Raw genomic sequence first — 16,810 nt, 5'->3', positions numbered from 1 at the left:
ATCTGCTTCCACCACCCTTTCAGGTAATGCGTTCCAGATCATGACAACCCTGTGTGTGAAAACATTTCTCCTAATTTCCCCTCTGGATCCTTTGGCCTCGGGTTACCGACCCATTTGCCAGAGGAAACAGTTTCTCCCGACTTGCTCTATCAAAACCCCTCATCATTTTGAACACCTCGATTAGGTCTCCCTTTAACCTTCTCTGCAAAAAGGAGAGCAATTCCAGCTTCTCCAGTCTCTCCACAAAACCAAATTCCCCCACCCCTGGTATCATCCGGTAAATCTCCCCTGTACCCTCTCCGAGGCATTGACAGCCTTCCTAAAATACCCTGAAATGGGAGGAGGCTCGTTTGGAGTATGAACACCGACATCGACTAGTTGGGCCGAATGGCCTGTTTCTGTGCTGTAGATTCTATGTAAATCTATGGCATTATAACCATTACAGAAACATGGCTGAAAGATGGGCAGGTTTGGCAGATCAATATTCCTGGCTACAGGATTTTTAGACAAGATAGAGAGGGAAGTAAAAAGGCAGCGTGGGGGGGGTTTGCGGTACTGATTAAATAAAATATTACAGCAGTGAGGAGGGATGATATGTTAGAGGGATCATCAAATGAGGCCATATGGGTCGAATTAAAAAGTAAAAAAGGGGCGATTATACTGCTGGGCGTGTATTATAGACCCCCAAACAGTGGGAGGGAGATAGAGGAGCAAATATGTAGGCAAATTGCTGTGAAGTTTAAAAACCATAGGGTAGTAATAGTAGGGGATTTTAACTATCTAAATATTGATTGGGACAAATTAAGTGTGAAGGGGAGAGAGGGTGCGGAATTCTTGAAATGCATTCAAAAGAATTTTTTAAAGTCAGTAAGTAGCAAGCCCAACACAGGAGGGGGCGGTCTTGGATTTAGTTTTGGGGAATGAAGCTGGGCAGGTTGAAGGGGTATTAGTGGGGGAGCACTTGGGTGCCAGTGACCATAATTCAGTCAGATTCAAGTTGGTTATGGATAAGGACAAGTATAGGCCTGGAATAAAAGTTCCGAATTGAGGAAAAGCTAATTTTGCTAAGTTAAGGAGTGATTTGGCCACAGTGGACTGGAAACAGCTACTTGTGGGTAAATCAGTGTTGGAACAGTGGGAGGCATTTAAGGAGGAGATCCGGAAGGCTCAGGCCAAACATGTGCCCTTAAAGAAAAAGGCTGGGAAAAATAATTCTAGAGCCCCCTGGATGTCTAGGGACTTACAGGGGAGGATTAAGAAAAAAAGGGACGCTTATGTCATATACATAGAAACATAGGAGTAGGCCATTCGGCCCTTCGAGCCTGCACCGCCATTCAATAAGATCATGGCTGATCATTCCTCAGTACCCCTTTCCTGCTTTCTCTCCATACCCCTTGATCCCCTTAGCCGTAAGGGCCATATCTAACTCCCTCTTGAATATATCCAATGAACTGGCAACAACAACTCTCTGCGGCAGGGAATTCCATAGGTTAACAACTCTCTGAGTGAAGAAGTTTCTCCTCATCTCAGTCCTAAATGGCCTACCCCTTATCCTAAGACTATGTCCTCTGGTTCTGGACTTCCCCAACATCGGGAACATTCTTCCCGCATCTAACCTGTCCAGTCCCATCAGAATCTTATACGTTTCTATGAGATCACCTCTCATCCTTCTAAACTCCAGTGAATAAAGGCCCAGTTGATCCAGTCTCTCTTCATATGACAGTCCAGCCATCCCTGGAATCAGTCTGGTGAACCTTCGCTGCACTCCCTCAATAGCAAGAACGTCCTTCCTCAGAGACCAAAACTGAACACAATATTCCAGGTGGGGCGTCACTAAGGCCCTGTACAACTGCAGTAAGACCTCCCTGCTCCTATATTCAAATCCCCTTGCTATGAAGGCCAACATACCATTTGTCTTCTTCACCGCCTGCTGTACCTGCATGCCCACTTTCAGTGACTGATGAACCATGACACCCAGGTCTCATTGCACCTCCACTTTTCCTAATCTGCCGCTATTCAGATAATATTCTGCCTTCGTGTTTTTGCCCCCAAAATGGTTAACCTCACACTTATCTACATTATACTGCATCTGCCATGCATTTGCCCACTCACCTAACCTGTCCAAGTCATCCTGCAGCCTCTTAGCGTCCTCCTCACAGCTCACACCGCCACCCAGTTTAGTGTCATCTGCAAACTTGGATATATTACACTCAATTCCTTCATCTAAATCGTTAATGTATATTGTAATGAGCTGGGGTCCCAGCACTGAGCCCTGTGGCACTCCACTAGTCACTGCCTGCCATTCTGAAAAGGACCCGCTTATCCCGACTCTGCTTCCTGTCTGCCAACCAGTTCTCTATCCACGTCAGTACATCACCCCCAATACCATGCGCTTTGATTTTGCACACCAATCTCTTGTGCGGGACCTTGTCAAAAGACTTTTGAAATGTCGAAATACTCCACATCCACTGGTTCTCCCTTGTCCACTCTGCTAGTTGCATCCTCAAAAAATTCCAGAAGATTCGTCAAGCATGATTTCCCTTTCATAAATCCATGCTGACTTGGACCGATCCTGTCACTGCTTTCCAAGTGCGCTGCTATTTCATCCTTAATGATTGATTCCAAAATTTTCCCCACTACTGATGTCAGGCTAAATACCAACGGCTAAATACTTTAGAATCTTTAGGGGAATATAGAAAGTTAAGAGGCAAAATTAAAAAGGATATTAGGAATGCTAAGAGAGAGCATGAGAAATTCTTGGCCAGTAAAATTAAGGAAAACCCTAAGATGTTCTGCAAATATATTAAGAGGTTAACTAAAGAAAGGGTAGGGCCTATTAGAGACCATGAGGGTAATCTTTGTGTGGATGTGGAAGATGTTGGTAGAGTTCTTAACCAATACTTTGCATCTGTTTTCACAAAGGAAAGGGATACTGCAGATACTGCTATCGAGGAGGAGTGTGATATTCTGGATGAAATAAATGTAGTGAGAGAGGAAGTATTAAGAGGTTTAGCAGCTATGAAAGTAGATAAGTCCCCAGGCCCGGATGAAATGCATCTGAGGCCGTTGAGTGAAGTAAAGGAAGAAATAGCAAAGACCTTGACCATCATTTTCCAGTCCTCTTTGGATCTGGGCATGGTGCCAGAGGATTGGAGAACTGCTAATGTAGTACCCTCGTTTAAGAAGGGAGAAAGGGATAGGCCGAGTAATTATAGGCCTGTCAGTGTAACCTCAGTGGTGGGAAAATTATTGGGAAAAATCCTGAAAAACAGGATAAATCTGCATTTGGAAAGGCAGGGATTAATTAGGGACAGTCAGCACGGATTTGTTAAGGGAAGATCGTGTTTGACTAACCCGATTGAATTTTTTGAGGTAACTAAGAGGGTCGATGAGGGTAGCGCGTACGATGTAGTATATATGGACTTTAGCAAGGCTTTTGATAAGGTCCCATATGGTAGACTGCTCATGAAGGTAAAGCCCATGGGATACAGGGCAAAGTGCCATGTTGGATCCAAAATTGGCTTAGAGGTAGGAAGCAAAAGGTAATGATTGATGGATGTTTTTGTAACTGGAAGGATGTTTCCAGTGGGGTCCCGCAGGGCTCAGTACTGGGTCCCTTGCTTTTTGTGGTATATATCAACGATTTAGATTTGAATATAGGGAGTATGATTAAGAAGATTGCAGACGACACTAAAATTGGCTGTGTGGTTGATAATGAAGAGGAAAGTCATGGGAGGCAGGAGGATATCAATCTACTGGTCAGGTGGGCAGAGCAGTGGCAAATGGAATTTAATTCAGAGAAGTGTGAGGTGACGCACTTTGGGAGGGCTAATAAGGAAAAGGTATACACATTAAGCGGTAGGTCACTTAATAGTGTAGATGAACAAAGGAACCTTGGCGTGCTTGTCCACAGATCCCTGAAAGTAGCAAGACAGGTGGATAAGGTGGTTAAGTAGGCATACGGAATGCTTGCCTTTATTGGCCAAGGCATAGAATATAAGAGCAGGGAGGTTGTGCTTAAATTGTATAATACTTTGGTTAGGCCACAGTTGGAGTACTGCGTGCAGTTCGGGTTGCCGTATTATAGGAAGGACGTGATTGCACTAGAGAGGGTGCAGAGGAGATTTACTAGGATGCTGCCTGGAATGGAGGATCTTAGTTATGAGGACTGATTGGATAGGCTGGGTTTGTTCTCATTGGAACAGAGGAGGTGGAGAGGAGATCTCATCGAGGTGTACAAAATATTGAGGGGCCTGGACATAGTGGATAGTAAGGGTTTATTTCCTTTGGTGGAGGGGTCTATTACGAGGGGGCATAGTTTTAAGGTGGTTGGTGGAAGGTTTAGAGGGGATTTGAGGGGGGGCTTCTTTACGCAGAGGGTTGTGGAGATCTGGAACTCGCTGCCTGGAAGAGTGGTGGATGCAGAAACCCTCACACTTTTAAGAGATGGTTGGATGGGCACTTAAAGTGCAGCAACCTGCAGGGTTACGGACCTAGAGCTGATAATTAGGATTAGACTGCATGACCTATTGTTGGACGGTGCAGATATAATGGTAACTATTGCATGGAATAGAATATGGCCAGGTTGATCTCCTGGACTAGTTTTGATCGCCTGGATGAGTCGGAGAGGAATTTTCCCAGATTTTTTCTCCCTAAATTGGCCTGGGTTTTTATCTGGTTTTTGCCTCTCCCAGGAGATCACATGACTCCATTTGGGGTGGAGTGTAGAATGTTCTCAGTATAAGGGGTGTCACAGGTGTGTGAGGCGGACTGGTTCGGCTGAGTGCTCTTTGCCTTTCGGTCATTGTTCATAGGTTTACATGTAACCTTTAGGGCTGCTGATCAAGGGCCGTGCGGCTCTTTGTTGACACGATAGCCCGAAATGGCTTCCTTCTGTGCTGTAAATTTCTATGTTTCTATGAAAGCACCTTATGCACATCTTTCTGGGGTTGAAATACAAAGAGGAGAAAGTTATGCCTTTATACAGTGGTATAAATCTCTGGTGAGACACCGTCTGGAGTTCTGCAGTCTATTCTGGGCACCGCACCTCAAGAAGGATAAATTGGCCTTGGACAGGGTGCAATGCAGATTCGCCGGAATGGTACTGGGGCTAAAGTGGTTATATTGAGAACGGGTTGCACAGACTAGACTAGACTTGTATCCCCTTAAATATGGACGATTAAGGGGTGATCTAATGAGGTGTTTAAGATGATCATAGGGGTCGATAGGGTAGATAGAGAGAAACTATTCCCTCTGGTCGGAGAGTCCAGAACACGGGGGCACAATCTTAAATTAGAGCTAGCCATTTAGGAGTGATGTCAGGAAGCATTCCTTCACACACAGGGTAGTGAAAATCTGGAACTGTCTTCACCCCAAAAACTGTTGAACTGTCAATTGAAAATTCCAAAACTGAGATTTGATAAGATTTTTGTTGGGTAGGGTATTAAGGATTACGGAACCAAGGCAGGTAGATGCAGTTAAGATACAGATCAGCCATGACCTAATTGAATAGCTCACCCTGATACCCGAGTGTGCCACTAGTCTCTCCATTACTCAAACTGCACAAAGCTCCTTTCACTGCTGATGTTTATCTTCAGGGAACCACCAGACTCCGTCTGGAGAATGGCTTCACTTTTTTCAATGCGTTTTCCACCCTATCTCCCGACAGGCTCACCTGTAGCTCAAAACGATGCATATAAAGGCATCAAAGGTGACCAACTCCCAATCTGACATTGCTTGTGGCTGTGAATTGTCACAGTGATCCATTGTTTGACCAATAAGGGAATTAAAGATTACAGGGAGCGGGCGGGTAAGTGGAGCTGAGTCCACGGCCAGATCAGCCATGATCTTGTTGAATGGCGGAGCAGGCTCGAGGGGCTAGATGGCCTACTCCTGTTCCTAATTCTTGTGTTCTTATTCTTATTTGGCCAGGGCAGTGTTTGGAGCCCAGATTTAAGCTCAAGCTCAAATTTCTTCGAAGAGTTCAATTTGCGTAAAGTGCCACTGTACACACCCACCTGTTGATCCAAGGAAGTACCTCTCTAACACAGATCCATACCCTGTTGGTGTGTCCTGCAGGTCACTGATGATGAATGGCTGAGAGTCAATGTCGGCACTATTTATGGGCCAGTACTGCGAATGCATGCTTCCTCCTCCATACCACGACACGTTCACCATGGAGAAACAATCCTGGAAACAAATCACAGAGAATCCAATTTCATTTTACATAAATCAGGGGTTCTCAACCTTGATGCTTTGGAGGTTCCCCTTCCATGTTATAAAATTCCAGACCCCCTGTAACACAACACAAGTATTTCTTTCTGTATAAAAATGAGTTATATAGTGAAACAAAGAGCCAGCACAGACACGATGGACCAATTGGCTCGTGCTCGATGATTCTATGAAAGGTGATCCATTACTTTTGTAAAGTCTCAGTACAAATGGTATCATCCTTCAAACAGTTCACCTGGAAGAAAGACTCCCTCAATATGGAACAATACTATCAGTTCATTTATAAAGAGCAGGCATATGATTCTGGTACAACTGCACTGTAACTGCACCTCAGCCCCCAGATATCGTAATAAACAGAAATGTGGGATCCAGAAGCACCATCATTGGCATTATTTAGTGATAGTTCTGGAACATTCCCCATGCCAGGTACCAACATCTCCAGCATCATTAGATCGAAACAACTGACTTTATTTTTCGATAGAGCTTATTTTCAAACAATAAATAACTTGTGCAAAGATTTGATGAGTTGTGGCATGTTAAGGTCAGGATATACATATTGGGAAGGAATCACTGATTTGCAGCACAGATATTTAACCTTATTTACAGGGACGGATTAAGGACAGTACCCCGGCTATGGACTCCCTACTCCCATTCACATCCTGCAGTAAATTACATTAGTGAGCTAAGTCACAGGGCACTATACTGAGTATGCATCTCAACTTATGTTCTCTTGATACTATGATGACACTCATTTAATATTTTATTATGTTTCTAAACAATCGAACCGATACCTTGATGAAACCTTGTATAAACAGTAAACAACAACGCTTTAATTTTTTTAATTTTTGAAACTAAATTGACAATGACAACAATTTAGAACAAAACAGCACAATTGTTTTTGAAGTACTTACCATCGTATCTGCGCCAGCCTAGAAGAGGTTATCCAGTCTAATCCCACTTACCAGCTCTGGGTCCGTAACCCTGCAGGTTTCGGTATGCTAAGTGCCCATCCAGCCATCTCTTAAATGTAGTGAAGGTTTCTAGCACCTTTTAAATGTGGTGAGGTTTTCTACCACCTTTCCAGGCAGCGAGTTCCAGATCCAGATCTGCGTAAAGAAGCCCCCCCTCAAATCCCCTTTAAACCTTCCACCAACCACCTTAAAACTATGCCCCCTTGTAATTGACCCCTCCACCAAGGGAAATAGGCCCTTGCTATTCACTATATCCAGGCCCCTCAATATTTTATACACCTCAATGAAGTTTCCCCTCAGCCTCCTCTGTTCCAAGAGAACAAACCCAACCTGTCCAATCTGTCCTCATAGCTAAGATTCTCCATTTCAGGCAGCAGCCTCATAAATCTCCACTGCACCCTCTCCAGTGCAATCATGTCCATCCTATAATACGGCAACCAGAACTGCACGCAGTACTCCAGCTGTCGCCTAACCAGTGTATGATACAATTTAAGCATAACCTCCCTGCTCTTATATTCTATGCCTCGGCCAATAAAGACAAGCATTCCGTATGCCTTCTTAACCACCTTGACCACCTGGCCTGCTACTTTCAGGATCTGTGGACAAGCACTCCAAGGTCCCTTTGTTCATCTACACTTCTAAGTGGCCTACCGCTTAATGTGTATACCCTTTCCTTATTAGCCCTCCCAAAGTGCATTAACTCACACTTCTCCGAATTAAATTCCATTTGCCACTGCTCTGCCCACCTGACCAGTAGATTGATATCCTCCTGCAGCCCATAACTTTCCTCTTCATTATCAACCACACAGCCAATTTTAGTGTCATCTGCAAACTTTTTAATCATACCCCCTATATTCAAATCTAAATCATTGATGTATACCACAAAAAGCAAGGGACCCAGTACTGAGCCCTGCGGAATCCCACTGGAAACATCCTTCTAGTCACAAAAACAGCCATCAACCATTACTCTTTGCTTCCTACCTCTAAGCCAATTTTGGATCAAACTTGCCACTTTGCCCTGGATCCCATGGGCTTTTACTTTTGTGACCAGTCTACCATGTGGGACCTTATCAAAAGCTTTGCTAAAGTCCATATACACTACATTGTATGCACTACCCTCATCGACTCTCCTGGTTACCTCCTCAAAAAATTCAATCAGGTTAGTCAAACATGATCTTCCCTTAACAAATCCGTGCTGACTGTCCCTAATTGATCCATGTGTTTCTAAATGTAGATTTATCCTGTCCTTTAGGATTTTTCCAATAATTTTCCTACCACTGAGGTTAGGCTGACAGGCCTGTAATTACTCAGCCTATCCTTTTCTCCCTTCTTAAACAAGGGTACCATATTAGCAGTCCTCCAGTCCTCTGGCACCATGCCCGAATCCAAAGAGGACTGGAAAATGATGGTCAAAGCTTCTGCTATTTCCTCTCTTGATTCACTCAACAGCCTGGGATGCATTTCATCCTGACCTGGGGACTTATTCACTTTCAAAGCTGCCAAACCCACCAATACCTCCTCTCTCACTATGTCTATTTCGTCCAGAATTTCATAGTCCTCCTCGATAGCAGTATCTACATTGCCCCTTTCCTTTGTGAAAACAGACACAAAGTATTCATTAAGAAGCATACCCACATCTTCTGCCTCCACACACAGATTACCCTCGTGGTTTCTAAGATCCTTTCTTTAGTTATCCTCTTGCTCTGAATATATTTATAGAACATCTTTGGGTTTTCCTTGATTTTACTCACCAAGAACTTTTCATGCTCTCTCTTAGCATTCCTAATATCCTTTTTAATTTCACCTCTGAATTTCCTATATCCACATCATTGACAGTAAAACCCCTGATGGTCATTGAATATAAGGCAATAGGAAGTCAACATGAAATCTTTTTAGAAACAATCTGAAGATTTGGCGGACCCCTTGAAACCTTCTCGCCGACCCCTAGGAGGCTGTGATCACCCGGTTGAAAATCGCTGACATAGATTACATAGAAGTTACATTCAATTTCCTTCCACAGCCCATGTACACTCGCCCCTATCATGGACTCCACCCACCCATTTAATCTCCTGCCATAGCCCATTTACATTCTTCCACTGGAGGCGGTGTTGAACCTCGTCATCGATGTCTGCCCTTGCTGATAATAGGCTCCCGAGGGATGGAAAGTGGTCCACATTGTCCAGGGCTGCGCCGTGGATCTTGATGACTGGGGGGCAGTGCTGTGTGGCAGGGTCATTTTGGTGGAGGACCTTTGTCTTACAGATGTTTAGTGCAAGGCCTATGCTTTTGTACATCTTGGTGAAGATGTTGACGATGACTTGGAGTTCAGCCTCTGAATGTGCGCAGACGCAAGCGTCGTCCGTGTACTGTAGCTCTACGACAGAGGTTGGGACGGTCGTGGATCTGGCCTGGAAGCAACGAAGGTTGAACAGGTTCCCACTGGTTTTATAGTTTAGATCCACTCCAGCGGGGAGCTTGTTGAGTGTGAGGTGCAGCATTGCAGCGAGGAAGATCGAGAAGAGGGTTGGCGTGATGAAGCAGCCCTGCTTGACTGGTCCGGAAGTGGATTGGATCCTGTGGTGGATCTGTTGGTCAGGATCATGGCTTGCATATCATCGTGGAGCAGGAGGAGGATGGCGACAATACTTCAGGAGCCTATTATCAGCAAGGGCAGACATCGACGATGAAGTTCAAAACCGCCTCCAGTGCGCCAGAGCAGCCTTCGGCCGCCTGAAGAAGAGAATGTTCAAAGATCAGGCCCTCAAATCTGGCACTAATCTCATGGTCTACAGGGCTGTAGTGATACCCGCCCTCCTGTATGGCTCAGAGACGTGGACCATATATAGGAGACAACTCAAATCGCTGGAGAAATACCACCAACGATGTCTCCGCAAGATCCTGCAAATCCACTGGGAGGATAGACGCTAGTGTTCTCGATCGGGCCAACAGCCCCAGCATCGAAGCACTGACCACTCTCGACCAGCTCCGTTGGACGGGCCACATTGTTTGCATGCCCAACACAAGACTCTCAAAGCAAGCGCACTACTTGGAATGCCTACACTACAAGCAAGCCCCAGGTGAGCAGAGGAAACATTTCAAGGACACCATCAAAGCCTCCTTGATATCATGCAACATCCCCACCGACACCTGGGAAACCCTAGCAAAGACAGCCCTAAGTGGAGGAAGAGCATCCGGGAGGGCACTGAGCACCTCGAGTCTCATCGCCAAGAGCATGCAGAAAACAAGCGCAGGCAGCGGAAGGAACGTGCAGCAAACCAGTCTCCCCACCCACCCTTTCCTCCAACGACTGTCTGTCCCACCTGTGACAGAGACTGTAATTCCCATATTCGACTGCTTAGTCACCCGAGAACTCACTTTTAGAGTGGAAGCAAGTCTTCCTCGATTTCGAGGGATTGCCTATGATGATGACACTCTCCCCTATCATGGACTCTTCACTCCCCATTCAATCCCCTTCCGCAGCCTGTGTACACTCTCCCTTATCATAGACTCCCCCCAACCATTTAATCTAGTGTTCACAGGCTACTTGACAAGACGAGCAATCAAAGCTTGATGCAGACCTCACCTAACAGTCACACACTTGCTTCCAGCAGGCAATCCCCCACTGAACTATGAGCAGTGCTACAGGGCTCTATGGAAGGCTGCACTGATTGTAATATGACCATGTGAGCCACTGGGATTGGGAGTCTTCACTATCTTTTTGTGTATGAAATTGTCCAACGTGAAAAGTAATGATTTGAAAATAGATAGCCGGATTGATATCCAGACTGTAACCTCATCGGAGATGCATGGTACCACCATGCAGATTTGCTGGTAGAACTTGTGGGCCGACAGGCCCTTGGTTCTCTGGTGACCGATGCGACTACTTGGAGTCTGTAGCCGAGTGGTGCGACCGGCTTCATCCTTCCTGCCTCTAGCCTGTCTTCCCTTCCCATTGTTCCTGGAGGACTCCTCTCTTATGTCTATAGTGTACTTATGAATGACTACACAAGGCAATGTGTTGTACTTGAACTGCAGTGACCTTTGTCCTTTAATACAAACTCTACGTGCAAGCATAGTGTGCAGCCTTTTATACAAGGCCCTGCCACCAGGAAACCCCTGGTCTCCACCAGTTGCACCCTCTAGTGGTGCCAGGCTGTATGTACACGGTGTGAACCTTATTGAAAGTACATCAGGTAAACAAGTCTATCTTACACAATCTCACAGTGACTACACATGAAGTACATCCATGGTCGGCATATACAATCCAATACAATCCTTGGAGTGCAGAATGGCAGAGTGAAGAGGAGGGGAGGGGATCTGTGTCAGGGTATCCGACATGGCTACTGTTGGTACTATCACAAGGTATGCCACCAGAGGGCACAGCAGTGGGAGACTTGTAGGTTACCTGTACAGGTGTGCCTGGCCTAGTATAAAAGGCAGGCTACCAGGTGTGATCCTCACTCTGGAGTTAACAAAGGACTAAGGTCACTACAGTTCAAATACAACACATTGCCTCGTGGAGTCATTATTAGAGCATCCAAGGACATAACAATTGGCGATGAGATTACAAACTTTCACGCGAAAATGGCTATCCTTGGTACGTTGCAGCAGGTCGCAGATGGTGATGATTGGGAAGCCTTTATGGAGAGGCTCGACCACTTCTTCGCAGCAAACGACCTGGCAGGAGATGATCCGACCACACTGGCTGATAAGCGCAGAGCTATCCTGCTAACCAGTTGTGGGCCCACCGTCTATGACCTCGTCAGGGACTTGCTGGCACCAGCGAAGACAACGACCAAGATGTACGAGGTGACCCTATTCCATGAGCAACTCAAGCCCAAGGAGATCATCCTCACAGCCAGGCACAGGTTCTACACCCACCGACGGCCCGAAGGCCAGGAAATCGCGAAATACGCCGCAGACCTCAGGAGGCTGGCGGCATCGTGTGATTGCGGCAACCACCTCAACGAAGTGCTGTGGGACATTTTTGTCATTGGAATCGGCCATGAGGGCCTTCTTCATAAGCTACTGTCGGCGGATACCACAGTCACACTGCAGAAGGCCATCTCCGTGAGCCAGGCATTCGTGACCTCGACCGGCGGCTCTAGGCAGATGACTCCTCCTCAGGACTCAAACCCGGCAGGTACTGTGCACCAAGTGGTGCCTTTTAGAGGCTGGACTGTAGAATGCGAACCCTCTCTGGGGAGAGAGGACAGGCCCCCCGAGTCCCTTAACTCAGAGTCCGCTGAGAGGGGCTAATCGAGTAGCTCCATGCTGGCGTTGTGGAGGGAATCACAGGGCTCATCAGTGCCACTGTAAAGACTTTGTATGCAAGGGCTGCAGCACAAAGGGCCACCTCCAGTGAATGTGTAAGAGAAATATGACTCTGTGTCGATGAAGAGTCTGCAGATGACCATGAATCAAGCGCGGATTATGAAACAATAGAAACATAGAAAATAGGTGCAGGAGTAGGCCATTTGGCCCTTCGAGCCTGCACCACCATTCAATAAGATCATAGCTGATCATTCACCTCAGTACCCCTTTCCTGCTTTCTCTCCATACCTCTTGATACCTTTAGCCGTAAGGGCCATATCTAACTCCCTCTTGAATATATAGGCAGAGAGGCAGCTCAGCCCCACGATGAGGTATACAGTATGTTTACCTGCACCACCGAGTGTTCCCCGATAGGATGGAAGTCGAGATAGATGGCATTCTAGTCTTCATGGAAGTGGACATGGGGGCGAGCCAGTCAGTAATGAATCAAGAAGCCTTTGAGAGGCTATGGGGCAATCAAGCTGAATGACCCAAGTTGGTCCCGGTTCAGGCAAAGCTGTGCACCTACACCAGTGAACTTATCCCAATCGTTGGTAGTGCGAATGTAAATGTACTCCATAATGGCGCGGTGCACAAGTTACCTCTGTGGATTGTTGCAGGTGATGGACCAACGCTGCTCAGCAGAAGGTGGATGGAGAAGATCCATTGGAAGTGGGAAGACTTCACCCTGCCAGCGATCGACGTCCTCCACGTTTGGAGGCAAAGCAAGCCCTCACCTGAGGTTGGATCTGGCACCAGAGAGCAGACCAGCACAGCACCCGAGGCACAGACCGCTCAGCACGACTGCGTGGAGATGATCCAGCTGAGACGACCCGAACGCATCTTCCAGGCTCCAGTGGCAGAACTCCGGAGGAAGAAAATCGGATCCAAAGGTGACTGCCCAGCTTTGGTGGCAGAACCCGGGGAGAAGAGGATCACCGCAGTCGACATCATGGATGGAGGAAAGATGGCGCCCAAACCACGAGGCAAGGCGTTGAAGAAAAAGATGGCCTCGGCCAGACCACGAGGTGCAGCACTGATGGAGCAACACGTGGCACCAAACAGAGAAGAGGATTGGGGTAAAGAAAGCAAGGCTCTCTTAAAGGAAGCCTGCAACCCACCACAATTAAAAGGACAGTTCCACACACTCAAGCAATGTAAGTTCGAGATAAAATGTGTAACTGACAATCAGAGTTGTGTACATGCAATAAGCAAGGAAAAGTTGTGCGATCATGTAAAATGTGTAACTGACGATCAGAATTGTGTACATGCAATCAGCGAGGAAAAGTCGCGCAATCGCGATCGGAGCTACAGAGTATCCACAATAAGGAATGAAAAATTGTGCTATGTAGGATTTCAACTGCACGCAGCCAATGCAGCAGGCAGACACCCATCGGGAGCACACAGGTCCAGCGAGCTACCCAATGCTGTAGCCTGCGTCCCGGGGACCAGAGTCTTGCACCATGGAGTGTGATCACAAGCAGCCAACACACACGAGCTGCAGAGTAAGCGACCTCAGCAGGGCAATGGCACCGGTATCGATACCCCGCGATCGGCTCCACCTCTCAGGCACCTGATGGCACCAACCGCCATGAGCCTGAAAGAGCAAACTGTGCTAAGGCGCAGCCCCCAGACCCCATCTCCACCAAGGCCATACCCGGAAACGAAAGGTCACCTGTTACAGTCCCCGCAAAGGGGACCGGGTCCAGCCAGGATCCCAAACCAAAACAACGCCCAGGCTAGCAAGTCAGCAGTTCCTTGTGCACTGCTAGATGACAGCTCCTTAGGGAGCAGCAGTGACCCAGGGCGCAAAGAAAGGACAGGGAGGTCACAGGCATCTGTGAACCGGCCGGACGCTAGGAACTACGTCAACAGCCCCAAGAGCAGGCAACTTGAGCCAACTGAGTTCTCACTGCCAGCACTGGGCACCACGCTGCCACCAGACTGCAGGGACACCATCCAGCAGTTCTGGAACTAGTTTGTCCTTCCGCACCGGTCACTGCATCGATAATGTATCTCACCAATCTAATGTGTTTGTCTCACAACGGAACCACAAATGTAATGCAAACTTGTTTTCCTGAACTTGAATGTATATGAATGCAATGAGCCTCTGGCATAATCTATATATGTGTGTGTGTGTGTGTGTGTGTGTGGGGAGGGGGGGGGAGAATGGAGTGGTCAGGGACACACACAAACAGCAACCATCAGCACTTTACTGCACCAACCACTCACCGAAGATTGAAACGACCTGCCAAGGGTCAATCAGACAGAGCCCACATAGAGCTAAGCCCAGAGCACAATCAATGCAGAGGCGATTTGCACTAAAGGCTCAGGAGAGAGTGATGTCATGTATCCTACATGGCTACTGTTGGTACTATCACAAGGTGTGCCACCAGAGGGCACAGCAGTGGGAGACTTGTAGGTTATCTGTACAGGTGTGCCTGGCCTAGTATAAAAGGCAGGCCACCAGGTGTGATCCTCACCCTGGAGTGAATAAAGGACTAAGGTCACTACAGTTCAAATACAACACATTGCCTCGTGGAGTCATTATTAGAGCATCCAAGGACACAACAATCTATAAGCACCATGGGTACGACAGTGTCCTGGTTATGTCACTGGACTACTAATCCAGAGAAAGTGAGGTCAATCCAACCATGGCAGTTTGAGAACTTGAGTTTAGTTTAATAAAAATTCTAGAAATAAAAAGCTGGTATAAGTAAAAGTGACCGTGAAACTATTGGCTTGTCTTAAAAACCCATCTGGTTCTCTAATGTCCTTTAGGGAAGGGAACCTGCCGCCCTTACCCGCTCTGGCCTACATGTGACTCCAGACCCACAGCAATGTGGTTGACTCTTAACTGCCTTAAAACTGCCTTGTGATATGGACTAGTAAGTCACTCAGTTGTATCATAGAAGAGCCACCATTACCTTCCCTGGGCAACTAGGGATGAACAACAAGTCTTGCCAATGTTGCCCATATCCTGAGAATGAATTCGAAAAATTGATTGCTCTATTCATAATTTCCTTCCAATTCCACCATGGCCCGAAATGTTTGTAGTGTGCATTTTTAATCCTTCCCATTCCACGGCAAATGATGCTCGGAGCTGGCTATGAGGTGGTACAGGAGCGTCCTGTCCCACGCCAGTGATCAAGCTCCTCCTGCCTTTCCTTCCATTGCTGTGGTCTGGATGCTGGGGGCGGGGGGGGCGCATAGGGGGGGAGATAGGGAGACCCGCCTTCAGCTCAATATTTCCCTTGCTGTGCTGCGCCCGAGGTAGGGCACTCAGAGGTGCTGAAGGCAATAGACGCAGACCCATGTCCCACCACTCCTCGTACATCTCTGCTGTCTGCGGAGAGGGTGAGCACCTGGATGGGCTTTGTCTTGGCAGCATTTGGCTGTGATCCGTGCTGCCTTGAATTCTGTGCAGTTGTTCAGTGGGTGCCCAGCCATGCTGTACAATCCCTCACCTTGTTACTGCCTCAGTTAACCGGATTCCTGGCCTGTGGATTAGCCAGATCAAAACAATTCCGCATGACTTCCCTTCCCCAGCCTTCCTACAATAACAAGGCCTCTTGCAATTACAGTATGTCTTATGGCTCTGCAAAGGAAGTCGGAGTACCCTAGGGCTGAAGAATTTGACTCAGTGGGCTTTTCTGCATCGCCTGTTAGACAAACTCAAAGGTATTAATCACCAGGGAGGTGACCGTTGCTCACACTCTCAGGGCTCGGAGTGGGCGACAGTAACAAGATGCTTCCAGCACCCGCTAACTCTCAATGATGGCGATGCTTCTGTAGTCAGAGTGAGAACTGTGGGCGGTGCGAAGCTCAGTCACTGAGCATCGATCCTCTCTGTCTGAGCCCTACATCAATGTTCTCTCTGTTTTCTGGAAGTGTCAGTGCCAGTTACAACCTGCTAAACTCTGGTAGAGATTAAATCCTGACCTTTCAATGGCTCACTAATCCACTTTTCACTCACACTAAGTGCTGACTCTAATATACGAACTGGTACACAGATATAGACAACGCATCTCAGATTTAACAGGATATTTACATGATATATAAAAAGTGACTAAAATAAATATTCAAAGGAGGGCAATATACAATAATAAAACCTATACTTAATGTAGCACCTTATCACATCTCAGCAACAACCCAAAGCATATCACATACAATGAACTACTTTGAATTGCTGTGTAAGCAAGGCAGCTGATTTGCGCACAGCAAGATCTCACTAAAAGCAATGAGATAAATGACCAATTGATGCAGTTGGTGGAGGGAGGGATGTTGGTCAAGCA

At 46.9% G+C, this 16,810-nt stretch overlaps 1 protein-coding gene across 2 annotated transcripts in view; it reads right to left on the bottom strand.

The window, feature by feature from the left end:
• The window catches only part of LOC139279948 (SITS-binding protein), a 153,714-nt gene that overhangs the window by 97,027 nt on the left and 39,877 nt on the right, over positions 1-16,810 (bottom strand). For both annotated transcript variants that reach the window (XM_070899294.1, XM_070899295.1), the window contains exon 2: positions 6,018-6,189. In XM_070899294.1, coding sequence (XP_070755395.1) covers positions 6,018-6,189 — 172 coding nt within the window. The remainder of the gene's footprint in view (positions 1-6,017; positions 6,190-16,810) is intronic.

Source organism: Pristiophorus japonicus, chromosome 14 (genome assembly GCF_044704955.1).
Source record: "Pristiophorus japonicus isolate sPriJap1 chromosome 14, sPriJap1.hap1, whole genome shotgun sequence".
Classification (NCBI taxonomy): domain Eukaryota; kingdom Metazoa; phylum Chordata; class Chondrichthyes; family Pristiophoridae; genus Pristiophorus; species Pristiophorus japonicus.
The sequence above is the reverse complement of the archived record's forward strand: the minus strand, read 5'-3'. Positions and strand labels throughout refer to the sequence as shown.